At 55.7% G+C, this 24,308-nt stretch overlaps 2 protein-coding genes across 8 annotated transcripts in view; one reads left to right on the top strand and one right to left on the bottom strand.

Moving 5' to 3' along the window:
* The window catches only part of CARS2 (cysteinyl-tRNA synthetase 2, mitochondrial), a 45,819-nt gene extending 42,701 nt beyond the window's left edge, over positions 1-3,118 (top strand). For both annotated transcript variants that reach the window (XM_040624623.1, XM_040624628.1), the window contains 4 exons: positions 374-497; positions 1,133-1,231; positions 2,549-2,755; positions 2,970-3,118. In XM_040624623.1, the coding sequence (XP_040480557.1) occupies positions 374-497; positions 1,133-1,231; positions 2,549-2,755; positions 2,970-3,038 (499 nt within the window). In that variant the 3' untranslated portion in view covers positions 3,039-3,118. The remainder of the gene's footprint in view (positions 1-373; positions 498-1,132; positions 1,232-2,548; positions 2,756-2,969) is intronic.
* A 1,204-nt stretch (positions 3,119-4,322) lies between these two features.
* NAXD (NAD(P)HX dehydratase) lies at positions 4,323-23,459 on the bottom strand. Of its 6 annotated transcripts, none has more exons than XM_040624597.1 (10): positions 23,338-23,459; positions 20,645-20,795; positions 17,277-17,322; positions 16,077-16,267; positions 13,887-13,995; positions 8,647-8,697; positions 8,461-8,565; positions 7,624-7,744; positions 6,440-6,560; positions 4,323-5,594 (listed from the first exon to the last, which is right to left on the bottom strand). In XM_040624597.1, exons 1-10 carry the CDS (start codon positions 23,381-23,383, stop codon positions 5,444-5,446), a joined length of 1,092 nt encoding a protein of 363 aa, XP_040480531.1. In that variant the 5' UTR covers positions 23,384-23,459; the 3' UTR covers positions 4,323-5,443. The 6 variants fall into 6 exon arrangements, with proteins under 6 accessions (XP_040480531.1, XP_040480547.1, XP_040480520.1 ...); XM_040624613.1 differs by having other exon boundaries at positions 16,077-16,165; XM_040624586.1 differs by having other exon boundaries at positions 23,212-23,345.
* Positions 23,460-24,308: the final 849 nt, after the last annotated feature.

Raw genomic sequence — 24,308 nt, 5'->3', positions numbered from 1 at the left:
TCGCGCCGTCCTCTCCAGCCAAGCCCACGAGTCCCGTGCGCCTAACGCCGACAGCGGACAACCTGCGTGATGTCGTGTGAACCGTACTTCTCGCCGCTGTTTTTAAGCCATTAGGAGACAGACCTCCAGGGTGTATCCAAGCCCAGGTCTTGGAGGCTTTCTCTGAACTCGTGGGTAACCCGACGATTCTGAGCTGATCTTACCCTGTCAGGGCTGTCAGCGCTCGCAGGTGCGAGCCTGGCCTAGAAAGGGCGAGGGGCAAACTCACGGTCACTTCTCAGGAGGGGCGTCTGCGCGGGGTAGGGACGGGGCTGCACCCCGTTCCTGGTGCTGGGCGGGTCCGGGGGCTGGAGGAGCGCCCGTGTCCCCCCAGGCTCTGCCACACCAAGGACACTGTGAAGGCTGCGCTGGCGGACGACTTCGACACGCCCACGGCGGTGGACGCCGTCATGGACCTCGTTCACCACGGGAACAGACAGCTGAAGGCACACGCCAAGGTGTGTCCCAGGCCGGGGCTGTGGGGTGGCTGGTGCGCTCGGCCGCCACCCTGCCAGCTCCGCGGGTGGCCTCCAGGAGCTGTTGGTCGGCACAGCCCCGCCCCCAGAGCGGGCAGCTCCCGCGCACGGACAGGCGGCCTCGCGGGTTTGCCGACACGGGAAGCGCGTTGTCATCCTCCTCTTTACTCAGAGGAACTCTGGAAGCGGAGTTTGCTAGGACTTGGAACAGGGCGTGGGCAGAAGCGGTGTGTGGGGACCCCCCACCCGTGCCAGGCAGCCTGGCCCTGCTCCGGGCCTTGGTGCCAGCCCCACTGATGCGGCGCTGCCCTTGTGCACCAGTGACCTCCCGGAGGCCCCCGATAACACCATCACACGGGGGGTTAGGCTTCAGCATGTGGATCTGGGGGACACCAGCATGCAGGCCCTAGCAGATCCCCGTATTACAGATGGGCAAACGGAGGCACGGGTTCCGCGGCTGCCCCAAGTCATGTGGCATGCGAGTGAGGGGCCCCGCCAGGGCCTCCCCGCGTTATGAGGCGCGGCACAGCGGCAGGAGCAGTGACCTGCTGCGTCCCAGTTTCCGTGTCGTTTCCTTGGCTCTTTTTAAAGTGCCTCCTTTGGGTGATCTGTCACAGGAACCTGGCGGTCCCAGGAGTCCAGCCATGTTTGGCTCCATCGTGTCCTACGTTGAACAGTTCTTCGAGACCGTCGGGATTTCTCTGGCGGACAGACAGGTACACCCTGCCCTTCCCAGTCCTCACCCGTGGGAGGACGTCTGTGTAGTACCCACCGTTTTCTCCCCTAAAATGTTCATTTTAATGGATAACTGTCGAGTATATTTATGTGCTTAAAATACATTCCCGAAAAAGCAAAGAGGCTCAGAGCTAGTGTCTTATTACCTGACGCTGCAGGGATTTTGAGCAGAACCCGCGGCCCCTCTTGGCTGCAGACCGCGTACTATCCGTTCTGCACGTGTTCTTTTCCCTTGTTTATTCTGGAAGACCCGAGCACAGCCAGGTGTATGGTAAGACGACACTATTCCGGCCGAGTCCCTCGCGGTCTCCCGTAGCGGGGGTCTGTGTCGCCCCCCCGCCCCCGCTCCCTCTTTACCCCTCAGGCAGCCTTCCGCACGAACACCCCCCTCTCCCCAGCACCCCTGCCCTGCTCCACTGTGAGACCACTTTTAGACACTCTGTGAACAGGTTGTAAACACGGAACGGTCTGGGCTGCAGACCGGCATGACCGTCACCCGTGCACTGGGACCGCTCACTCTTCCCAGATCGCGCTGTGGAGGCCGCCTGGTGCCTGCCCTTGTCAGACACTGCTCGTTCACCTCCCCCACCTTGACGGCCGACTCTGGCTCCCACTTCGGCTCATGTTTTTGTAACCAGAAAAATGGTCTTTTATTGTGGAAGCAGTGACAGAACTCTGTAGGTTTGAGAAGCGTGACCCAGATTGTAAAATATGTCCTTTCACACCCGTGAGCACCGACAGGCAGTAGCGACCCCTCCCGGTTAGGAAGGAGAAGTCGTGTAGGTGGGAGAGGACAGGACCCACGGCGAACTCCGGCCGGGCGTGGAGACGGTCTGTGAACAGGCAGTGAGCGTGTACTGTGCACGAGCCACACGCGGGGTGGACGTTGTTCTCAGTGTTTGGTCAGAGGAACAGATTCGGCTTCCTGAGTCCGCATGGCTTGCACCCCCACACCGCCTGGGGAGCCCGCTGCTGAAGACATCACCTGAGACGTTTGCACATCTGTGGGATGGGCGGGGGGCTGCCCAGCCAGCTGGCCTCACGGAGACAGCTCCCGAGGACACGGACAGGGAAGCCCTGGGTCTGCCCCTCCCGGCAGCATCAGGGAGCTCTGCCTGGTGGCCAGGGTGTGCAGGCCAGGAGAGCGGGGACTGGCCAGCACCCCAGGCCCAGGGGGGAGAGCCCCGGGGAGGACGTGCCCTGGATCAGGTTGGCACTGAACCCCCCGCACCGCCTAGCTGGGCCTGGCCTGGGCGACTGCCTGGGCCCCGCTAACCGTGCCGTTCTGCCTGGTGTAGTCTGTTTCAGGGGACAGCAGCCAGGCCACTCTGCACAGCGTGGTGGAGGAGCTGGTCCGGTTCCGGCTCCAGGTCCGGCAGTTCGCCCTGGCCACGGGAGCGGCCACCAGGGAGGCCCGACGGCAGCAGCAGCTGGATAGGCAGCCCCTGCTGGAGGCGTGTGACGCTCTGCGCCGGGACCTCGTCGCCCATGGCATCAGCATTAAGGTGAGCCGCTGCCACTGCGGCCTGGAGACAGCGGGCACGGTCACCCTGACGTGCCGCGTAAACCAGGTGGCACCACGCAGATGTGGAACAGACAGCCCGGGTGTCCACTGAGCCCCCGCCCTGCCCCCGCGCCTTCAGGAGGGCCCTGTGGAGCCATCGGGGCGGGCAGCGAGCCCTTGTGGCCCACTCCCCCCGTGCCTCCTTTTCTCCCCAGGACAGGAGCAGCACATCCACATGGGAGCTGCTGGATCAGCGGACAGGAGACCAGAGACCAGGGAGCTGACGGCCTCCAACACCGTCCTGAGCTTACGCGAAAGCTTCCCGTCGTGGCTGGTCGGTCAACATTAAAGTCAATCCAGCCGATAACGTGTGCCTGAAAGTGGGTTTTTCGTGGTACCGATGGCCTTACATAGGGGCCAAACTGGTCCTGATGCGGGCCCCTGGGGAGGACCATGAGCCCTGAGCGGCGGATGTAGTCCTACAAGGGGTCCAGGGCTGTGGCCGGGGTCAAGCAGAACACAGTGGCCTGCACCTCGAGCACGGGGCGGTGCTGAACTAGGGATGAGGACGCCCTGCCCTGCAGACGGGAGGCGGTCTTCCTATGTTTGTTACAAAAGCAACGTGTTGACCACAGAAAACCAGTGTGTGGTGGATGCACTGGTCGGTCTGACCGCAGAGCAGGAGGCGGAACCAGCGCTCACAGCCTGCTCTCTGCCTGGCCAGGCCACGCTAACTGTCCACTGTCGGGCTGGCACGGCCTGTGGGCGCGGTGGGGACGCTCGACAGCCGCACTCACTCGTCACTGACCTTCGTGACCCCAAAAGGCACTGGTGTCCTATTCTGCAGGTGAGGAAACCCGCTCAGAGACGGACCTGCCAACGGTGACCCAGCTCGCACAAAGATCCCACCTGGCAGGTAGGCCCTTGACAAGGACACCCAAACAGGGTCCCTTCAGTACGTGGGGATCACACTGTCCCACGATGGCCAGAGGCTGAACCTGGCCATGCAAGTACTTCCGTGCTCTGCTGTCTTGGTCTCAGGGTAAAAGCATGCCCTAAGCTGGACCTCGTAGGTCCACACGGGTTCTTTTTACATTAGCCGCTGGCTACTTGGATACACTCCTCACTCCCATTTGAGTAAGAGGATTTGTACTTATTCAGAGTGAAAACATAAAAAATAATCATGACTCCTGAATTTCACCTTCTGTGGAAGGAGAAAGGACTATTTCATTTTAACAAGGTGGGTAGGCACAGCGGTTAAGCGTCTGCTTCGGCTCAGGGCGTGATCCCGGCGTTGTGGGATCGAGCCCCACATCAGGCTCTTCCATGAGCCTGCTTATTCCTCTCCCACTCCCCCTGCTTGTGTTCCCTCTCTCGCTGGCTGTCTCTATCTCTGTCGAATAAATAAAATCTTAAAAAAAAAAAAAAACAAGGTGGGTAGGTACTGGTGAAAACCGTTAACTGAGAAATAGGCTTTTGCACCTTTGTCCCCCTGCTGACAGTGTCCTCACTCAGGAAAGTTGGAAGGTGGGTTTGGGCTCTGTGAGAAAAAAATACAAAACTCCACGTTAAAATAAACCAGATTTGCCTTTTAATGGTTACCAGGATTTAGATATAACGCCCCCCCCCCAAACAGTGACGCTTCTCGATTACATCTGAAACAAGAGCAGCAAACATTTTCTAAAATCTGGTTTTAAAGTAGGATCGGTTTGGGGTGAGGAATCTGAATCAGAGCATCAACCAAGAGGAACACAAAGGATCCACGCAGCTCCCGCCCTTGCAGAAAACATCATGAAACCTACGGAAGTGCTTGCGTGTGCAGGACAGACGGCACAGAGACAGACTGAGCAGCAGCTCAGGCCGCAGGCAAAACCATCCACCCAAAGCTCCATCCAGAAGCCAGAGGCTAACAGCGTCCCGCGGACCTAAGTGCTTCAGTGGAAGCTCCTGAGGACACAGCCACTTTCAACGACGGCATTCAGGCCCCCCAGCCGGGGCCGCCTCCGTGCCCTCCAAATGTCCAGCTTCGTCTGCCTCCTCCCGAGAGAGCAGCGGATGGGCCCCATCACAGACGATGACTCCGCGACTCCCGCAGGCACGCCTCCCGCCGCCCCGGGCTCGAGTGCGCACACGGAGGATCCCAGGGCCCCCCGCGTGCTCTGGGCCGGTGCCGTTTCCTCCAAAGACCGACCACTGGTGCGCTGAAGTACTTCAACGAACCCCACCAGCCACACTTACTGTTGCTGCCTAGAACCCTCGTGTTTCAAAAGCACCCGTGAGCAAGACCACGAATGCCACAGCGCCTGGGGACTGCGGTTTCAAAAGCACAACTTGCAGGTATTTGAGCGGGACTGACAGATCCCCGTCAGGGGTGTCCACCCCGGGGAACGTGTCACACGGACGCATAGGGAGGAGGACAAATGGGCCCAGACTAGGAGGGGACCGTGTCCTGGAGCACACGCAGAGTTCAGTGGCTCTTTGTTTCCTGCTGAGCAGCTAAGAAAAGTTCAGGATCCTTGGGTTAGTGTCCCTGTTAACAGCGTCAGCTCTGCATGCAGTCAACCTACCCCCCCCCCCTTGGACCACGCTGCTCTGCTCCCCCGAGGACTGGGACCCAGGATGTGGGCTGGTTCCTGTGACAAGCGTCACCTCCCCATCCGTGGTGCCGCTTGCTTCCCGGTGCCTTGGCTCAGGTTTCAAAGAGAATCCGGAATGCGGGCCCGACCTCCGCGATCATGTCGGTGGTAGTGGTGGAACGGCCATGCTTCTGGAAGGCCTGGCGGCTGCATTGCCTTACAAGAGAGCACGCACCCATGGCAGCCAGGAGGAGAGGGCTGGACCTGGAGAGGGACGACCGTCAGACAGCAGGGGCCTGCACACACCGCACACTCCGACTTGCCCCCCTTCTCCCCCCAGGACCCCAGACAGGCCATTTCAAGTTTGCTGTGCCTCGGAAGCACAAGGGAGCCTCACCACCAGGGACGTGGCTACTCCCAGACAGGACACGTCAATACCCACCCACCTGGAGAACAGGACAGCACTGCTACCCCGATGGTCACGGTTTATAGTGATCTTCAGCGCCAGGGACGGACTATTGAAGATCTGAGAATGCGGGTTCCTGCCCCCATCATCAGATGCCCGCACAGTTGTTTCCACATGTATACACCCCCGGCATGGGCTCCCTGCCTCCTGGTGTCCCACCACCCCACGGCCTCATAGGCTTCACAGGTATATGGCCACCACCGTCCTGTGATGGGTGTAGAGGACGGAGCCCTGCCTGCGCTCACAGCTCTGACCGTGGATGTGGGCCAAGCCTGCATCTCCGCGTTCTGCCTCCTAGGGAAACTCCCATCTTTCAGGACAGTAGTCAAGGTCAGCTCACCTCTGTCCTGTGGGTTTCTGTTCCACTGTTTTGCTTTATGGAGGGTGCACATCGCACCCCCCAGAACAGGATCTCAAGCTGACACTGACGCCCCAGAGCCAGCGGCACCGAGCCAGAAGGCTGGGCCCGGACCTCACACGGAGCAAGAGCGGCCCAGGTGACTGTTCTGGGATCACCACCCACCCCCCCGGGATCACTTCCACGAACACCGTTTCACGCGGCTACATTTTAAACGTATGGGCAGCTTGAATGGCTCACATGGTTCAAAACTCTCAAGGGAGGACAACTGAAGATGTCACATACCCGTTTGTCTTCTCGGGTCCGGCGTGCAGCGCCCAGTGCACCAGGACACCCAGGGCGCCCGACAGCAGGTCTCCCTGGCCACCGCACCTGCGGCTGCTGCCCTCCTGGGCACACTCGAGCACTGCGGGGCAGGAGGGACACGGCCGTCAGGGGACGAGCTCGCCTGTGCCCGAGCCACTACCTCGATCTGCGGCAGCTCTTCCCCTTTGTTCGTAACCAGGCAGCCTGGTTTATAGGATGGCAGACCCAGGCCGGCGAGCAGATGGGGGACAAGAGCACAGGTACCCGGGGTCCTCGGGTCACAGGCCCCTGGAGCCTGGACTGCCCATGGCCCCTCAGGGACACGCGCCACCTTCAAGGACGTGCACACCCACAGCGGTGCCCCTGCGTGGACCCAGCCAGCAGCCACCCATCCATCTGTGCTGTTAACCAGCAGCCGCTTCGGAAAATGCGTGGTTATATCCTCTGAACGTGTCAGTCTAGAGCACTTTCCAGCAGCAGAACCCCAAAGGTTCCAGGGTCCCTCAGCGAACACTCCCATGGTGTTTCCTGTCCAGTGGCGTGGGCGTGAGAGCATGCCTCCCGCTCCCTGGTCAGCAGCCCTACACACGACAGCAGTTCTGTATCACGTTGTTACAACAACGGGTGTGCTCCCTGCCTCCCAGGCTACGCGACGGGGGGCCTGTTTGCGGGGCGCTGGGGAGGCTCTGCAGCTCACTGTCACTGATGGCCCAGCTCAGACACCCACCATAACCTCCCCCTGCTCTTCCCACTGGACGGCTGGCCGACCCGAGGCACAGAACAAGGGGGAAGCTGCCACATCCAGCACCCGGCAACCCCCTCCACCCGCATCGGCTCCCAGCATTCCCTCACTTTCCAGCCTGTCTTAGGACAGAAGAAAATGCAGTGAAATATTCAGGTAACCGCCTCTCCCGCGAGCAGGAGGCAGCAGGCCGGGGCCCCGGAGCGCCACCTGCTGGCAGGGCCGCAGCCCCACAGCACGGTCGGGGACAGAACCAGCCGCTGCACCGGGCGCCCGGGAGGATGAACGCTCCTAGTGATCACTGCCCTTCACAAGAAAGAAAGAAAACCAGCCTCATCGGGAAGCCCCTGTGTGTGGAACGTGGGTGACTGCGGTTTTCTACCACCACAGAGTGACATGCGTGAAGCCCACGGCTACCCACCCTGTTCACCGTCCGAGATCACATCCCGCTCCCCCTTCTGGACCACGGTCACATTCCCCAGGGCCTGGCTGAGTCTCCGTACAGCTTCGCGATGATCGCTGCCGTCCACAGGGTCTCTCAGCTGCAAGGCGGGACAGGACAGCCCAGCCCAGGCCATTGTCAGACACATGAAAGGAGCCCACCAGCACGGGTACGTCCTGCCCGTCCACCCTGGTCTTCAGCCCCCACCCTACACACACACTCCTCCAGCAGCTCCAGCCCCACCCGCGGAGACGTACATTCGTCCACTGGGGAACGCAGGCCCAGAGTACGTGCACAGCAAGTCCTTGGGCGGATGCACGAATGCTGCTTAGGGACCGTCCCCCCACCCCTGGATCAAAGGGAGCACTGCCCACGGCTGGAGGCTCACAGGTTTGCAGAGGTGACAGCTCTGAACAATCACGCACTAACACCTACGGGACGTTCGCTCCGTAGGAACTTGTGGGTTTATATTCATCATCTCGTTCTGTCCTCAGACTCTAGGAGCTGATGCTCTCAGGACCCACATTTCACAGGCGAGGCAACGCAGGACAGGGATGGAGTGCTCCGCCCAGAGCCCGCCACCCCGCCTCTCACCCAGTCACAGATGTGCTAGTGAGAAGATGCCCCATCATTCCACGCACCACCGAGAAAGAAGAGCACTTTTAGCATGTGGGCAACATGCATCTACTCGCTGGCCATCTGCACGTCCGCCCCTACAGGGACAGGTGGGGCCGGGGCAGAAGCAGAGCCGTCCCTCACCCCTGCTCAGGACCCGGAGGGCTTACGCCCCATCTTTTGGGTGGTCAGCAAACTCACCACAGCTTCAGAGAGCCTGCTGAATTCCACGTGGTTGGGAGTGAGAACGGCCTTCCGGTAGCCCTGGATGAGGGCCGGGTGCTGAGCGACCAGCCACAGCCCGTCCTACAGACAAGGACAGGTATGTACAGCCCAGCCCCCGGGGCCCAGCCGGGCGAAGGGGCGGGAGAGGAGAGTCGCACTCACTGCATCGATGACGATGGGGATGTCCCTGGCCTTGGATGCTTCTAAAATGCCCTGTAAGGAAAGAAAGATCTGCTGAGCAACAAGCCCGTCACCCCTCAGGGAAGGAGAAGACAACCAAGCAAGCAGTTCTGTGACGAACTGCAACACCGGTCGTCCACGACACGCAGACAACGATCACCGCGGACAGTAAGCAGAAACACCCCAACGAACGGACAGCAGCCCCCGTGTGAGGCAGGAGTCCTGGGAATTCTGGAAACAGGAGTCCGTGGGACGCCAGAGACCCAGCGCCGGGCCGGGCGAGCCCACAGAGGCTGAGCCCAAGCTAGAGGCGCCCGGTGTCCCACCAACACTGACCCTCGGGGCTCCTGCAGGAAAAATCTCAAGTCTTCAGAATTCCCCCAAATCATGAGTTTTTGTGCATGTTTTCTCAGCACTTTGGTTTTAAAGTAAGTGGCCATAATAATAAAAGGGAATCGCCTCTCTGAAAAAGTTATACTAAAAGTCTCAGAGGTTTCTTGCCAAATTATGTACCTATCTAAGATCCACATACACGGTCACGTATCACGAACCAGCATTTTACGACAAGATGACACGTTGCAATAGCGTGTAACCGCCATCTCCCCCTGAAACACACACTTGAGAGCAGAAAACATTGAGAACGGCGAAGCAAGAGCCCCACTCCAGGATACCTAGTGTCCTCACAGGAGGAGACCAGCACACAGACAACGGGGACATGCCAGATGACGACACAGTGGGCAGGCAGCCAGCCATCTACCAGCCGAGGACAGAGGCCTCAGGAAAAACCCAAAGCTGCCGCCGCTTTGCTCATGGACATCCTCCAGGACTGGGAGAGGACAGAGGTCTGCTGTCTGAGCCCCGGCCGTGGAGTTCTGCCGTGGCCACCATTCCCAATGCCCCAACAGCACAGCTCCCTAGGGAGTGCCTTCTGGCCCCAAGAGGCAAAGCAAAGGAACCAGCAAATAAATCCTGGCCAAGGGATGGCTGCTCTAGTGGCCGAGTCCTCGTCTTGAAGAAGCGCTGACCTCTTTGTGCGACAGCTTCTGACTTAGGCTCCGAGTGAAACGAGTCCACAGACAGCGACTGAGCGTCTAGGACATCATCAGGACACAGCTCCGGAACCCAGCACAGCTGCTGGGACTGAAGGACACAGGCTCAGAGTCCACAAGACTCCGTTGTGTGAACTTGAGTAAAGTCACGTCACTTCTCTGAAACTCTGTTTTCTGGTCTATAAAATGAGGATAATGCCTCAAATAATAATTTGAAGTTTGTATGAGGATGAGAAATACCCACTCTAAGGACTGACCCAGTTCTTGGCAAGAGAGCTGGCAGGACCTCAACGGCAGCCGCAGGGGAGGCCACCGCCGGCATCGCCCCTGCCCCACCCACGTCTAGTCAACAACGTCGCCTGCGGGGAGGACGGCCAAGGAGGGAGGGAGCCGCACAGCCACACGTCGGGAGGGCTGGGTGCCGGCCGAGCAGCGGGCCGTGAGTCGGGCAGTGAGGGCAGCTACAGTCGAACCAGGAGTGCTGCCCGGGGGAGACGGCGCCCGGGGGAGAAGGAGCTGCTGCGGCCACACAGCTCCTAGACATTTCTCCTGAAGGACACACCCAAAATGGACAGTGTGCAGAAACGTCTGAGACATCGCTAACATAGTCAGAAAAAGCCAGAAGCCACTACGTGAACTAGTTAAATATAGCAGATCGTGATGCAGCTACTAAAACTATAAGGAACGTGTGCATGTCCTATCAGGGAAAAGCCTCCGGGACGTACCATTAAGAAAGAGCAAGCTACAGGGGAGTAGACTTAGCACGAGGGGAGCTGGTCAAGAGCCTACATCCTAGACCCAGAAACTCCGGTTCAAAACCAGCATGTAACGGGGAAGACTGAATACCGCACAGCAGCAACCCCCACCCCAGCTGACCTACACATTCCGCATGTGCCCTGTCGGAATCCCCGCCGCCTCTTCTGATCCAAAAATCCTGGAAATACATAGGGCCCAAGCAGCCACAACACGCTTGAAGCGAGCAGCGCTGGCGGGACCAGAGCGGACGCCATCGGACTGGGTGTTCCAGCCCAGGACAGCCGTACAAATCCACGAATAGAGACAAGAGCGCCCTTCTGTCCAGACTTCAGCAAGGGTGCCCAGACAGTCCACTCGAGCAGAGCAGTGCTGCAGCGGAATTTCCACTCCTTACACCAGACATAAACATTTAGCAAAACAGACCAGAGACCTACACATAAGAGCTGAAACCATAAAGCTCTTAAAAGAAAATACAGGACTTGATCAGAAGTAAAAATTCATGCTAAAAAAAAAACCGCGGCAAGCAGGAGGTCCTGCAAATGTGCAGCAGGGTTATCACAAGAATCTGTACACAACGATCCGGGTGGCCCTGCTCGCAACAGCCCGGAGCACAAGCCCCTGACCGCCCGTCACATGATGGATAAACAAAATGGGGTCCGTCCACACAAGGGATACCCAGCAGCAAGGAGCGGAGCGGAGCACCGACCCACACCACACGCACGTGAACCCCCGAAATGCTGCTGAGTGAACACGGCTGGTCACAAGCACTGCGTCCTGTAAGACCGAGTTGCTGGGAAAGGTCTGGAATCAGCAAACCCACCTTCCGCAGGTGGAGGAGAGGCTGCCAGGGGCTGGGGAGTTGGAGAGGAAAAGGGAGCAGTTGCTAGTAAATGTGGGGTTTCTTTTTGGGATGAGGAGAATGTTCTAGAACTGCTCATGGTAGTGGCTGTACAACTGTGAATGTACTTAGAAACCACTGAATTTGACACTTTAAATGCATGTAAAAACTCTGAAACTAAAGAACTCAGCAATTTACTTGCGACACAGCCACTTCAGGGGTGTAATTTAATTTCTCCAAGATTCAATTTCCTCATCAGGAAAAGGAGGATGAGGGGCACCTGGGTGGCTCAGCCGATTAAGTGTCTGTCTTCGGCTGAGGTCATGATCCCAGGGTCCTGGGATCGAGCCCCACAGAGCCTCGCTTCGGGCTCCCAGCTTCTCCCTCTCCCATCCCCTCTGCTCTGTGCTGTCAAATAAATAAAATCTTAGGGGGAAAAAAAAAGAAAAATGGTAAGAGAAATCTATCTAAAAGGGCTGTTTTCAGGACCGCAGCAGACGATGAATTCATTCGGGAAACATCTAGTAAGTGCTACGGAGCAGGAAGCAGAAGGCCAACAGGCTCTCTCATTTGTAGAATAAGGAGAACGCGACGCAGGGCTTGTGTGGGAACGGAGTGCAGCAAAAGAAAGCGCCCAGAAAACACACGCAATGGGGGTGCACAGGTCACAGATGTACCGAGCGCAGTAACCCGGGAAAAGAGCCGAGCGGATGAGGAAGCCCACGGTCAGCGAAGGCGCACAGCCCGTCTCGGGTCCCCCGGCCAGTGCTGGGTGCGGCCCTTGCACTCGAATTTGTCCCAAGGGAGAAGAGTACTTATGAGGAATTCTGGTAAAATCCAAGCACATTTTCCTACTCATTTAAACTGTTGTTTCAAAAATAAGTTCTTCATTTCTCACCCCAGATCTTAAATGTTCTCTGCGCGTGAGCTCTGCTGAGGAACGAAGCGGCCAACTCTCGGGGAGCCCAGGGAGGTGAGGGTGAGGCGCCGACGGCCGGCGCGGCAGCTCCGCTGGGGCGAACGACGCGCACGGGGTCAGGTGCGCCGGCACAGAAAGCCACGCGGCCACGGCAGGACAGGCTCGCGGCCTGCAGCTCACCAGAAGACCGGGGGGCACCGCCGTTCGCGGCTTTGCTCAGGAGACACCCTGACCAGTGGCTTCCTGAAGCAAGTGGGGTCCGACCACACGGAGCCCCCTCAAGCTGCCGTGACAAATGCCACAGGCTGGGTAGCCTGGAAACAGGAGTGCCCTGCTCACAGTTCTGGAAGCTACAAGTCCCAGACGTGGGTGCCGAGTGAGGGTCTCCTACAGGTCCCAGACCACTTGCTGTGTCCTGGTGGAAGGGGGAGGGAGCTCCCTGGGGGCCCCTTTATAAGAGCATGAGTCCCATTCAGGAGGCTGCTCTACCCTCATGACCCAATCACCCCCCAAAGGCCTCACCTCCTGACACTTCACCTTGGGGGTTAGGATTCCAGCACGTGAATCTGGGGGGACACGCGCATTCAGGCCGCAGCGCGGGCACCGACGGCCTGCGCAAACAGCTCTGCTGAGGAAGCAGCAGCCGCACCTTCGAGGCTGCTCCACGCCGAAGTCCAACCTGTCTACACCAACAGCGCCCAGCTGTCTCCCAAGTATGGATGCGAGAAACATCACCATGATTCGAGAATCGAGGACAACAAGCATGAAAGGAGGACAAAGAGGCCAGAGAGTATCCTGAGCTCCCCTGTTGTGACCAAGCAGGCCCAGGGGTTAACGGACAGGTCACAAAAGGTCACAAAGCCCATCATCCCAAGGGTCATCCCCGTTCTGGCAGGAGCCCTCACTTGCCTATCTTTCCAGAGATAAACCACCTAGTGGAGAGGCTGTCAGAGCCCATCTCCCAGCCACCCTGTGTGGAGAGCCACCATCTCAGAACACGAGTGAAGAGCAGACCCACTGTCTACACACGGGCTTCCCCACTCGGGCCTCCCCCTCACCTCACAGGCACCAAAGGCTCTTGCACTCATCAGCTCGGATTTACTCCTACTTTTCAGCAAGTGGTCAAGATCAGACGATGTCGCCTGGCCCATGGCGTGACCCATGCTGGCTCCAGGCGGCTCCGAACCAGGACCACTCAGAGGCCTTGCATTTGCAGCGTGTCACCGAGAGCCGCTGCTCGACTGTACAGGACTGGCTCTCAAACTGTTTGTCCCAAATGAACTGCTGGTTCGTTCAGCACCCCTGTCCTCTCAGCACTTTGTGAGATGGCCGAGTGGCTGTCCCTCCGCCCCCAGGCACCCATCACCATGCTTCTCATTCCAGAGGGGAGACCCCAAGCGCCGGGCGGTCCCAGGGACTCCCCACCGCTGCAGTATGACGGCTGAGGCCCGCGAGCAGGAGACTCATTCCGTCTGGGCTGTTCTGTTTCAGCTTCACTCCCCTCTCTCTGCCTAGTGCCTCCTCTCTCCCCTAAACCTTCTTCATTATTCCATCAAGAGGCACCGGAACACCGAACACCACACACTCCAAGAAAATGCTTCTCTTCTGACTCCGCGAGCCGAGTCCATGAGAGGCATGTCCAATAATTCTCTACATTTACCTTAACATTTTCGAGAAGAGTATCATCTCGACCCAGGCCGGGTCCCACGACCAGGGCATGCAGCCGGGGCAGCCACTCCTCCACGTTGGGAACGGCGCTGGGGCGGTCGCTGCATCGGGAAGAGGAGACCGGAGCAGTTTAGTACGATATGCGCGCGCTGGCTTATTACCTTATTAGGGAGACGGCACGTTTTTCTGGATTTCCCCGGTTCCTTCTCCTGTTGCAGGACCCAGGCCAGGACCCCAGCCTGCATCCATCCCCACGTCTCCCCTGTCATCTCCGTAGACGGGCTCATCCTTTCACACCCCAATGCAGGAATCCAGCTTTCAGCACCTAAACGAAGCCACACTGAGACATTCTGGCTACTTTCAAAACTGCCTTCACCCTCTAGAATGAACCGGTTTGTTTCCGTCACACAGGGGTACTTTATGCACACACAGGGGCACCTGGGGACGCTGTCGCTTACAACAGGACCTGAGAGCTATATGGGACTGTGTCGTTTCGCCATAACCTTCCCGCTCATCTCTCTCTTCAGACTCTTAGAACCCACTTTGTAAGACTTTGCCCCCAACAACCCCACAGTGAGATCCAAGCACCCGTGCTTAGTCTCCATGTCTGACAGACTGCAAGGACACAGGACCTTCCAGAAGAGTGCCAACAGTTCTCCAGAACACCCCACCTCCCCCGCTCCTGCCCACGCTCTGCTCCCGGCTGTTGGACGCTGGGCTGTCCCTGCTGACACACACTCCTGCATAGCCTCACCCTCGTCGCCTGGCTTTAAACACCTTCCACACGTTAACAGCCCCCAGATCTACACCTTCCCTGACCACCCCACTCTTGTCCCACACCTCCGAGCAATGCCTGGATGTCCAACAGGCAACTGAAAACACATCCAAAAGCCAGCTTCTGATGGTCACCCCCGCCAAACCTGCTCCCCCAGGTGGCCCCCCTTGTCAACTGCCAACTAGCTCGGACCAAACCCAGAGTAGCCTCCAAGACTCTCATCTTCTCCTTCTAACCCATATCCCACCTGTCACCATACGCTGGGGCTGCACTTTCAAGTGTACCTAGAATGTGACCCCTTCGCCTACTTCTACCCCATCACTCACTCTTACAACACTCTCCTCATGCAACCCCTACTTCCATCCTCGGCCCCAAAGCTCATTCTCAACAGCAGCCAGGTAAGTCTTTTAAATGTACATTGGATCCGGTTCCTCCCCTGTGCAAGGGCTCTGGCAGCCCCCCCTCCCTCCTCCTCATTTACATGAAAGCCAAAACCTGCAGGATGAGCCCCATGACCTGCACAGCTTGGCCCTGAACCTCTCCAGTCACCCGCCCCGCCCTGAGTCCCCAGTGCCCCCCAACACTCCTGCGACGCCAGCCCTTCCCCGTGTCTGCAAGTCCCTACCTGAGTGCCAGTCTCGGGGCCCCTGCCCGCATCACCCTAGTGAGAACGGCACACGGGCCACGAGCGTGCACACCACGTGACGTGTGGCACGCGTGCTGCCTGCACGGCTGGTGTTCTCTGTCCCCCGCTCTGCCCCTCCGCGTGGTCCTCACCACCCTCTGACATCCTGTTCTCTTGCCTATCCGTCTCCAGAGCTGTGCTGCCCAGTACGGCAGACACCAGCCACAGGTGGCTACTAAGTTTAATTCACGTAAAAACTCAGCTTCTGAGTCCCACTGGCCACATTTCAGGTGTTCAGCAGCCACAGTTCCAGACGGCGCCGAGAATGCTTCCACCACTGCAGAAAGTTCTAGGGCACAGGGCTGCCCTAGAGAGGGAGCTACATGGGAGCCGGTATTTTGTCTGCTTGGTTCAATGCTGTCCCCGTGGAAGCATCTGCTGAACAAGGGGAAGCCTCATGCCTGCCCGACAGGCCCCTCATGGCTACTATGAGCAGCACAGCCGCAGGCAAGGCCCAGGCCTCTCCTAGGAAGCTTCAGCCATTTCTGACGGACCACAGCGCTCCAGGGACCCAGACCTCGTCCCACGCCATCCATGCACAGCCGCTTGTCTTCCGACCACAGACAGTGGGCTCCTTACAGCTTTCTCCTTTCTTCTGACAGCACCTACCTACCACCTCCCAGTACGGCAGCCGCTCCGCGGAGAGACTTAGAGCCCACAAGAAGGCCCCGTGGCCAAGGAGCACGGCTGCGAGTAAAGCACCCCCGTGTGGCCCCACTCACAGAACCGGGTGAACGATCAGCTCCGGGCTGTACGACTTGATCACAGGCGCAGCCTCCTGGGTGCAGAACACGTGGGATAAATCTGCGCCCTGAGAAACGAGCACAAGCAGCTGACTCAGAGCAGGGCCCGCTCGGCACGGCCCTTGGACTACAGCAGGTGGCTCAGAGCAGGACGGAAGCTGAGAAAAGGGCTGGAAAGAAAGCAGACTTTTTTTTTTTTTGAAGATTTTATTTATTTATTTGACAGAGAGACAGACATCCGGAGAGAGAGGGAACACAAGCAGGGGGAGTGGGAGAGGAAGAAGCAGGTTCCCAGTGGAGCAGGGAGCCCAATGTGGGGCTCGATCCCAGGACCCTGGGATCAGGCCCTGGGCCGAAGGCAGACGCTTAACGACTGAGCCACCCAGGCGCCCCAAGAAAGCAGACTTTTGCTGCCACGCAAGAGGCAGGTCAACCCCGACCAGCTCAGGCTGCGTCACCCGAGGGCCTCAGGGAGCACGTTTCACATTAACTGTGCCAACTGGGCCATTAGGACTTGATCGAAGGCCTGGGAAATGGCCAAGGTGTAAAGCTGCCAACTGCTTAAGTTAGGACTGAAGCGGCATTCTAGGATCACGGTGGTGAAAGACAGTTGTGACAAAACTTCAGTTAAAAAAATTCCAGTTCTTCACCTCAGTCGGTGAAGCGGCTGCCTTCAGCTCAGGTCGTGATCCCAGGGGCCCGGGATCAAGTCCCACATCGGGCTCTCTGCCCAGCAGGGAGTCTACTTCTCTGTCTGCCCCTGCTTGTATCTCTCCCTAATAAATAAAATCTTCAAAAAAAAAAAAAAAATTCCAGTTCCATTGTCACTGCAGTGTGTCAGGATAGAGTCAAAGGTGTTTAACCACAATTACTCTAGGATATTTACATTTCTAGCAGAAAACATTTCTCTAATCGTATTTAAAGAATCCAACTCTTGAGGTGCCTGGGGGGCTCAGTCGGTGAAGCGTCTGCCTTTGGCTCAGGTCATGAGCTCAGGGTCCTGGGATCGAGCCCCTAATCAGGCTCCCTGCTCAGCGGGGCATCTACATTTCCATCTACAAACCCCTCCCCGCTCATGGTCTCTCACGCACTCACTCTCTCAAATAAATAAAATCTTTAAAAAAAAAAAAAAAAAAGAAAGAATCCAACTGTTGACAAAGCAGCTATAAACAGACGTACCACTTTGAGAGCCGAGATGGCAGCGAAGTAGGGTGCCCCGGTGTACCTGCAAAGGAAGAGAAGGGCAGTCAAGCACCCCTGAGAAGGAGGCAAGCACACCCGTATCAGGAGCTTACGGACATGGATCACAGAGCCCAGGGCCCAGCACCTCGTAGCACGGAGCCCGAGACCCTGAGCGGAGATCCAGAGTCCACCGCTCAATCCACTAAGGCACCAGGCGCCTGTCACTTCAGACCTTTGTACCACGGCAGGACCAGCGGCTCTCTGCAGCACTGTGTTCAAAGTGGAGGCTTGAGGAGGCCGTGAGCGCTCACTGAAGGCGCCGAGAATAGCAGCGCACCGTCAGGCACCGAGACTCGCACCCCTCCCTCCTGCTTCCATCCCACCATTCCAGAATGCCTGTATTTGAAACACAGACACTGGCAATGTCCACAACATTTAAGATGTCTGCACTCTGCTCCAGTATCAATTCTAGGAATCGATCCCTTGGAAATAACCAGATGCACATACAAGAGAAAAATGTACAGGGATGTCTACAGCCATACTGTTTAGTTGGGAAAAAGAACAGAGGGGATGGACCGCCTATCCACAGGGATTGGTTAAATAAGTTACAGCCCATCTTTGCAACGAATACCACACATGCACTTACCAAGAACCGGTCTCTAGGAACCAACATGGGACGACGGATAGCCAGGACACTGGTGGTGTGACCTCTTCACGTAATGCAAACGCAAGCACACATAACGCAAAGCCCTGACACTTGTTTTCTCTGTTTTGTAATACAAGCGTCTGATGTCAGCTCTGACTGCAAAAGCATCCGCTTCCAACACCGCTCTCTGACACTTCACCAGCCCGGCCCTAGGTAGAGAGCCAGGCCGCCCCGGCCCCTTGAGGCTAGCTTGTTTTAAAGATCTTAGTTGATTTCAATAACTGACCATTTGGGCCACTTGTATTCTCTTCCGGTGCTTTAAATCCCCACATTCATGCCTTAAATTCACCAATAAAGAGTGAACCCTTGAGACCCTAAGCCCCCACCCTCACCCCCAATAAAAGGAGAACCCAAGCCCACGTGCTCTGTCCACCCACAACCTTGTTACGTGGCCCCAGTGCTGTGTCATTTCCAGATCTTGTAAGTAACACACCTTTATGTTTTCAAAGTTCCCTGATAGTTGCTAAAGAGCATCTTGTGATCATAACACGAACCGTGGGGGCAGCTCCAGCCACAACACTGGTTACTGGCAGGCTGAGACCGGCACAAAAGAGTGACAACACGCCCCCGTTTTGTAAAAAATAGTTACATGCACAGAAGAGTCTGGAAGGCTAATAATGTGCCCCTGCTGTATTATTATTATATGGGGTACTATGAAGCTTTCACTTCACACGCTTCTCCAGTGTTTGAATTTTTACAACAATCAGATAATACCTTCATAATCAGAATAAAGACGATCCTACTTTAAAGGTTAGTTCCTAAAACTAATGGACATATTTTAAGTTAGATAATTAGCCCCTTGCATGCTACACTACCAGACTTATCTGAAAAGAAAACCTGATGGCCAGTTCTTCCCATGTAAATGTCCCACAGTGTAAGGCAGGAGATGGAGGGAATGTGAGGCATAAAACCCCTGACTCCCTCAACTCTCTCAAGGGATCAAGGGCCCAAGGGCCTGGCAAAGGCCGCACTGCTGGCCTCCATCCCAGAGGCTGGAGGAGGGCAGTCCTTTAACTGGGGACCTAAAGGAAGAAAAGTAGCTAAGAGCTAATGATCCAAGAGTCCAAAATGCAGTAGGAGAAAAAAACAGATGAGAAATGAGAGCCAGTAACAGAGGCCAATTTCCTTTATCCAAAGGGACCATGTCTACAGACAGAAAGGGCTCACCAAGTCTCAAGTAAGATTAGTGAAGATGAGACACACCGGACATCAGGAGGAAACTGCGGAATTCTAAAGAAAAAGAAAATCTTACAAACATGCAAGCAAGAACAAGCTACTTATAAATTAAGGCAAACTTCTCTTCTGTAGTGCAGAATACAGGCTAGAGGACAACACGATCACAGGCACAGTTTGTCAAAGAAAATCACACTACCCGAGAATCCCCAACTCAGCCAAGGCACAGCCCACCCACCACAGCAAGACACGGCGGGTGTGCAAGTACTCCACAGGGTCCCCTGCGTACTCTGTCCAAGAAAATTCCAGAAGAGGCCAAGGACTCCCACCCCAAGAGCAGACCACTAGGCCAGGCACACAGGCAGCACTGTACGAAGTTCCGTGTAGGAGTTAGGGGTTGTGCTAGGAATTCCCTAGGAGTTCTCAGATCAAGTGTTAACTCTCTCCCTTGAGTGGCATTTGTCATTCAGCATGGTAGTTAGGAAAGACAACCCCTAGCTAAATTTGAAAGCACAAGAGAATTTCCACATTAATAAAAGGAAAAACCTAGCAAAAATAAGGAAAAAATGGAAGCACAACATAAAATGAAGAGAAAACATACAAGTCTTATAAAGTACATCAGGCAGACTAAATGCCAACAGGCTCATTTGCCTGAGTGAAAAGAGCAGTTACTGTCACATGGGGTTAGGAAACAAATCAAGCTAGGTACTAACTTATTACACACCTAACCACGTGATACACCGCTGAAAACACACAGCCAGGCAGAGACAGCACATCAATATGACCGGGGAGTAAGCAGTAGCTGAAATGGGAACCAAGCTCGAATTTGAGGCAAAGGCAAAGGCATTTACAAACGAGGACAGATTATAAAATTTTACGTGCAAACGACACAGCAGCAAAATACACACAACTAGAAAACAAGCCTTGAGGGGCGCCTGAGTGCCTCAGTCGGTTGAGTGTCTGCCTTCAGCTTGGGTCATGATCCCGGGGTCCTGGGATCGGTCCCATGTCGGGCTCCACGGGGAGTCTGCTTCTCCCTCTCCCTCTGCCCCTCCTCCCGGCTTGTGCTCTAATAAATAAACAAAATCTCGGAAAAAAACAAACAAGAAAACAAGCCTTGAAAAAAGGCTAGGATCTGTCAGATTTCCTTAATGACTTCCGAGAACATCTTCAAATTGACAAAGTAAACCAAACACATGCTGGTTTTCTCCTGATTACAAAGTAACACATGTTGAAGGTATAAAGCCTGGTCAATACAGGAAAGTATAAAACAAGAAAAAACAGTCCCAGCCCCCACCGCACACCAGTGAGCAGCTCACTCGGGGCCCTTCCTGTTGCCTCCTGTTCAGTCACAAAGTTCATCACTGAAAAATCCCGGGTGTCAGAACATCAGACTACACTAAGAAATGATTACTGGGGTCCAACCAGACAGACAGCCAGACGACAGAGACTGATGCTTCAACGCTAACGTTTTCCAGTCACTTACTCTTGGCAGCCTCCAACGATGCCTATTCTTCCATCTTGGCCTTTGTGCTTCTTGGAAGTTAGAGGAGGTATAATATTTCTCACCAACTGCAAAGTAGTTTCCATATTCTTTACTGAATGTGCTTTATGCAGTGAAAATGCTCTTTGTAAAACTGAAAAACAGGAAAATGGAATCATTTAGAAAAATATCTATTAGCATACATAAAAAAGACTGAAACAAGATAGCCTGTTAACCAAAACACTTCCCAAAGTTGGCTTAACATGAATGCTACAGATTTTTATCCAATGGTTTCATATTTTTATTTCTGTAAGCAAATGATGCTTAGAAATTACAACACAACACTAACACTAGCTGGACATATCAAGTTTGTTTTTGAAATGTATCAGACATTCCCGAAGTCTAGTTAACCTTTCAGAAACTGTTTTTAATGCATTACTACTTAATCGCTGTGCAGTCCCTGTGAGCTGCAGGACGGGAACGAGAGCTGCTGCCGTTAGATCCAGTGTCAAATCAGTGACTGAAGAGCATCTCTGCAGTCACAGAAACGCATCTGCTCCCAACTTTAACACGTCCAGCATAACAACATGATTGGTCAATATGAGAATATCAAAGAATGGCCACTCCTTCAAATTCCCCACATCACGAAATACAGCTGCTTTTTAAAGTCTAGAAACTGTAAACGTGGAGTCCAAACGTAACCAATCATGCAAGGGTTGCTCTGGGTTCCTTACAATGTGGTGCATTTATCAGGTTCCAGTACTTTCTACTCAGCACGTCGTCACACACCCAAGATCTCTAAGACCACTACCCTCTGCCAACACAGAATGTGATACAGCTCCCACCTCCGGCTTTAGGATGGGCATTTCCCCACCCTCAATCACCTGGGAGGCTGGTACAGAGCAAGACACTCCACAAATGTCCGATGAATTAAAAGCATCTTGGGTTATTCTCATTAGTGGCCAGTGTACCCTTTTACAGATAAGGAAACTGGAGCCCAGAGAGACAGGCCTGGGAAGATGCCTGGGGTAGTAATGAATAAGCCAGACCAGAAGACACCATTTTACCAAACTGCTGCCATTTTACGGCAAATCAGGTGACCAAATAGTCACCACACCAACCAAAGGACAAAACAACGATTAAATCCTTCTCAATTGCCCCCAATAACCATTTGGGACGGGAGAATAAAATCACCTGAGAAGTGTACCATTTTCACTGTTTAACCAGAAGAGTATGGATGTGAAGTAAATCCACACTGCTCACCAGCCTTCTGTCCCACCCACCTGAGGCGAATGCCTTCTGTTAGCAAAGGGCCAAATGAAGGTTAATTACATCTCCCCACACTTGACATTTCTCGGTTTCAGCTGGCTTACTGGAATGCACCATTGGACTTATCCACCGAAATATTTAAATATAAACATCAACGTTCTCAAGCATAAAAAGGCCTTGACAAGTGGCGATTTGAAATTTATCCCATTAAGTAACTTTGTCTTCAGGACAATTCTGAGCCTGGAAGAACAGGTCAAACCTGTCTGATTTTTGTTTGTTTTATGGAAGTGGCAGAGGCAGCCTGGAAAAGTAAATGGATTTCTTCAGCCTGGACCGTTTTCTAGAATTACTTACCACCTACAACCCTCTGGGATAACCACCTGTGTTTGTGCCAAATGTACTCTAAACTAAGGGGAACCATAGGTGATCTGGAGGACCTGACAGCAATCCTTACAGTAACCAAGATGCCCTAAAGCTAGGATGGGAACCCAGTGCACTAGAACTCCACCTATTTGGGGTGAAAGTTCAGCAAATCAGCAAATCATCTGCTTCTCAAAGCAACTGGAGCCTGAAGCTAGGGTAATGCTGTGTGTCAACCATAATTCAATTAAAAAAAAAAAAAAAAGAGCATTTGGAACTATCCTGCAGAAAAATAAAAGCCAAAACTCCGTAACAGTTCTTCTCTGCACCACTATATGTACATACGTAGCAAAATGTTTTTACTATCACAGCAAAAGTGAATTTTACCATTTCAGCTGGTTATTGGCTGGGAACCGCGGCTGGCGTAATTCTCGTATTTTCTCAAGAGCCTCTACCTTCTCCTCAAAGGTGGGTGAACAAATCTCCCCACCGTATGTGAGAAATGGGATAATACAATCTACACGCTCCTTAACGGTCTAAAACACATTCCTCTATTTTACGTAAACAAGTATCACCGGGCAAACTGAAGGAGGAAAACACCTTACGAGGGGTACGGGGCTCCGATCAGGGCACCCCTGTTCCTTACACGCCTCCATTCTTACTACACTGCCCGTCCTGTTTACTAGCCAAGGCCGGGGCGGGATCCTCGGGGGTCGCTCGGTGGGCCCAGGCGTGCTCCGGCCCCCTGCCCCGCGGTACCGGCGCTTCTAGCTCCCCACGCGGAGGCGGCTGTGCTGCGGGCCGCACGTGAAGCCCTCCTCGGCTCCGCCCGGCCCCCGGTCGCACGCAGGCCGTACAGCTCCCCGCGCGCGGCCCCCGGGCTCCGCGCGAGCGGCCTTCGGCGGCGCCCCCCTTCCGGACGAGCGCCCGCGGCCGGGTACCTGCGTCCAGCGGCAGCTCGTAGAGCACGAACACGGCCGAGAGCAGCGCGACAGCGGCCGCGCCGGCGAGCACAGCCCCGGCCCCCGCCACAGGAGCCATGCCCGCAAGGCCGGTATCGATCTTACCTCGGCGGCAGGCCCCGGCAGCGGCCCAGGCTGGACCCACAGCCATCGGCGCACTTCCGGGCTCCCGGCCGCCCCCGCGCCGCCGCCGGAACCAGCGCTCGCGGCGGACTTCCGGCTCCCGGGCCCTCGCGCTGTCGCCGGAAGCCGAGCCTCAAAATCTGGCCTCGCCCCACCCACAGACTGGTCTCCATCAGTCATGTACGGTCTCTGATGATTGACAAGCTCAATGCCCAACCGAGCAGGGCACCAGCTCCGGGCCGCTGGAGTTTTGTCGGAAAGCCGGTTCCGGCATCGAGATGCGTCTTAGTGATTGAGTGTGTGGGTTCGTGTTTGGGGCTGGGAGCGTTATGGGAAATGGGGCAGAACGCTGCCCAGGTGACAAGCACGGTACTCGGAAAGCAGGTGGAGGGCCTGGAACACCACCTTTGCGCAGTCCGATTCCGTCCTGTGCCGGATCGGCCCCCTGGACGCCAAGCTGGTCCAGCTGGGTGGCTCCCGCCGTGCTCTCCGCCCCAGTGAGCGGGGGCGCCGCCGTTCCGGCTGCTCAAGTCAGAGACCTGGAGGGCATCCTCTTTTTCCGCCTTCCCCCTCCCGCATCCCTCCTCCTGAGGGCCGGCCTTGCAGAGGCTGCTTTCAGGCAAACAGGCTAGAGCCGGGGAGGGTAGAGGGCCCATGACGACGCCCTGGCTGAACACAGCCGGGCCCAAGGCGGGGTTGAGGGGGCGTGGGGGGGCAGTCCAGAACAACAGAAATGTGTCGTCTCAAGGTTCCGAAGGCCGCAAGTCTAAACTCGAGCTTCTGGCGGTGCCCGTCAGTCCTTGGCATTCCTCCCCTTGCAGCTGTGTTCTGCAAGCTCTGTGTCCTCACGTGGTTCTTCCTGTGAGTCGGCTCCTGTGCTGGTACTTTCCTCTTACAAGGACCACACTGAATTAGGGCCCACTCTCATTACCTTATCCTAACTCGATCTTCTG

This window comes from Ursus maritimus, unplaced genomic scaffold, assembly GCF_017311325.1.
Source record: "Ursus maritimus isolate PB19 unplaced genomic scaffold, ASM1731132v1 scaffold_10, whole genome shotgun sequence".
NCBI classification, from domain to species: Eukaryota; Metazoa; Chordata; class Mammalia; order Carnivora; family Ursidae; genus Ursus; species Ursus maritimus.
Note: the sequence above shows the minus strand (reverse complement) of the source record. Positions and strands in the feature narration are given on the sequence as shown.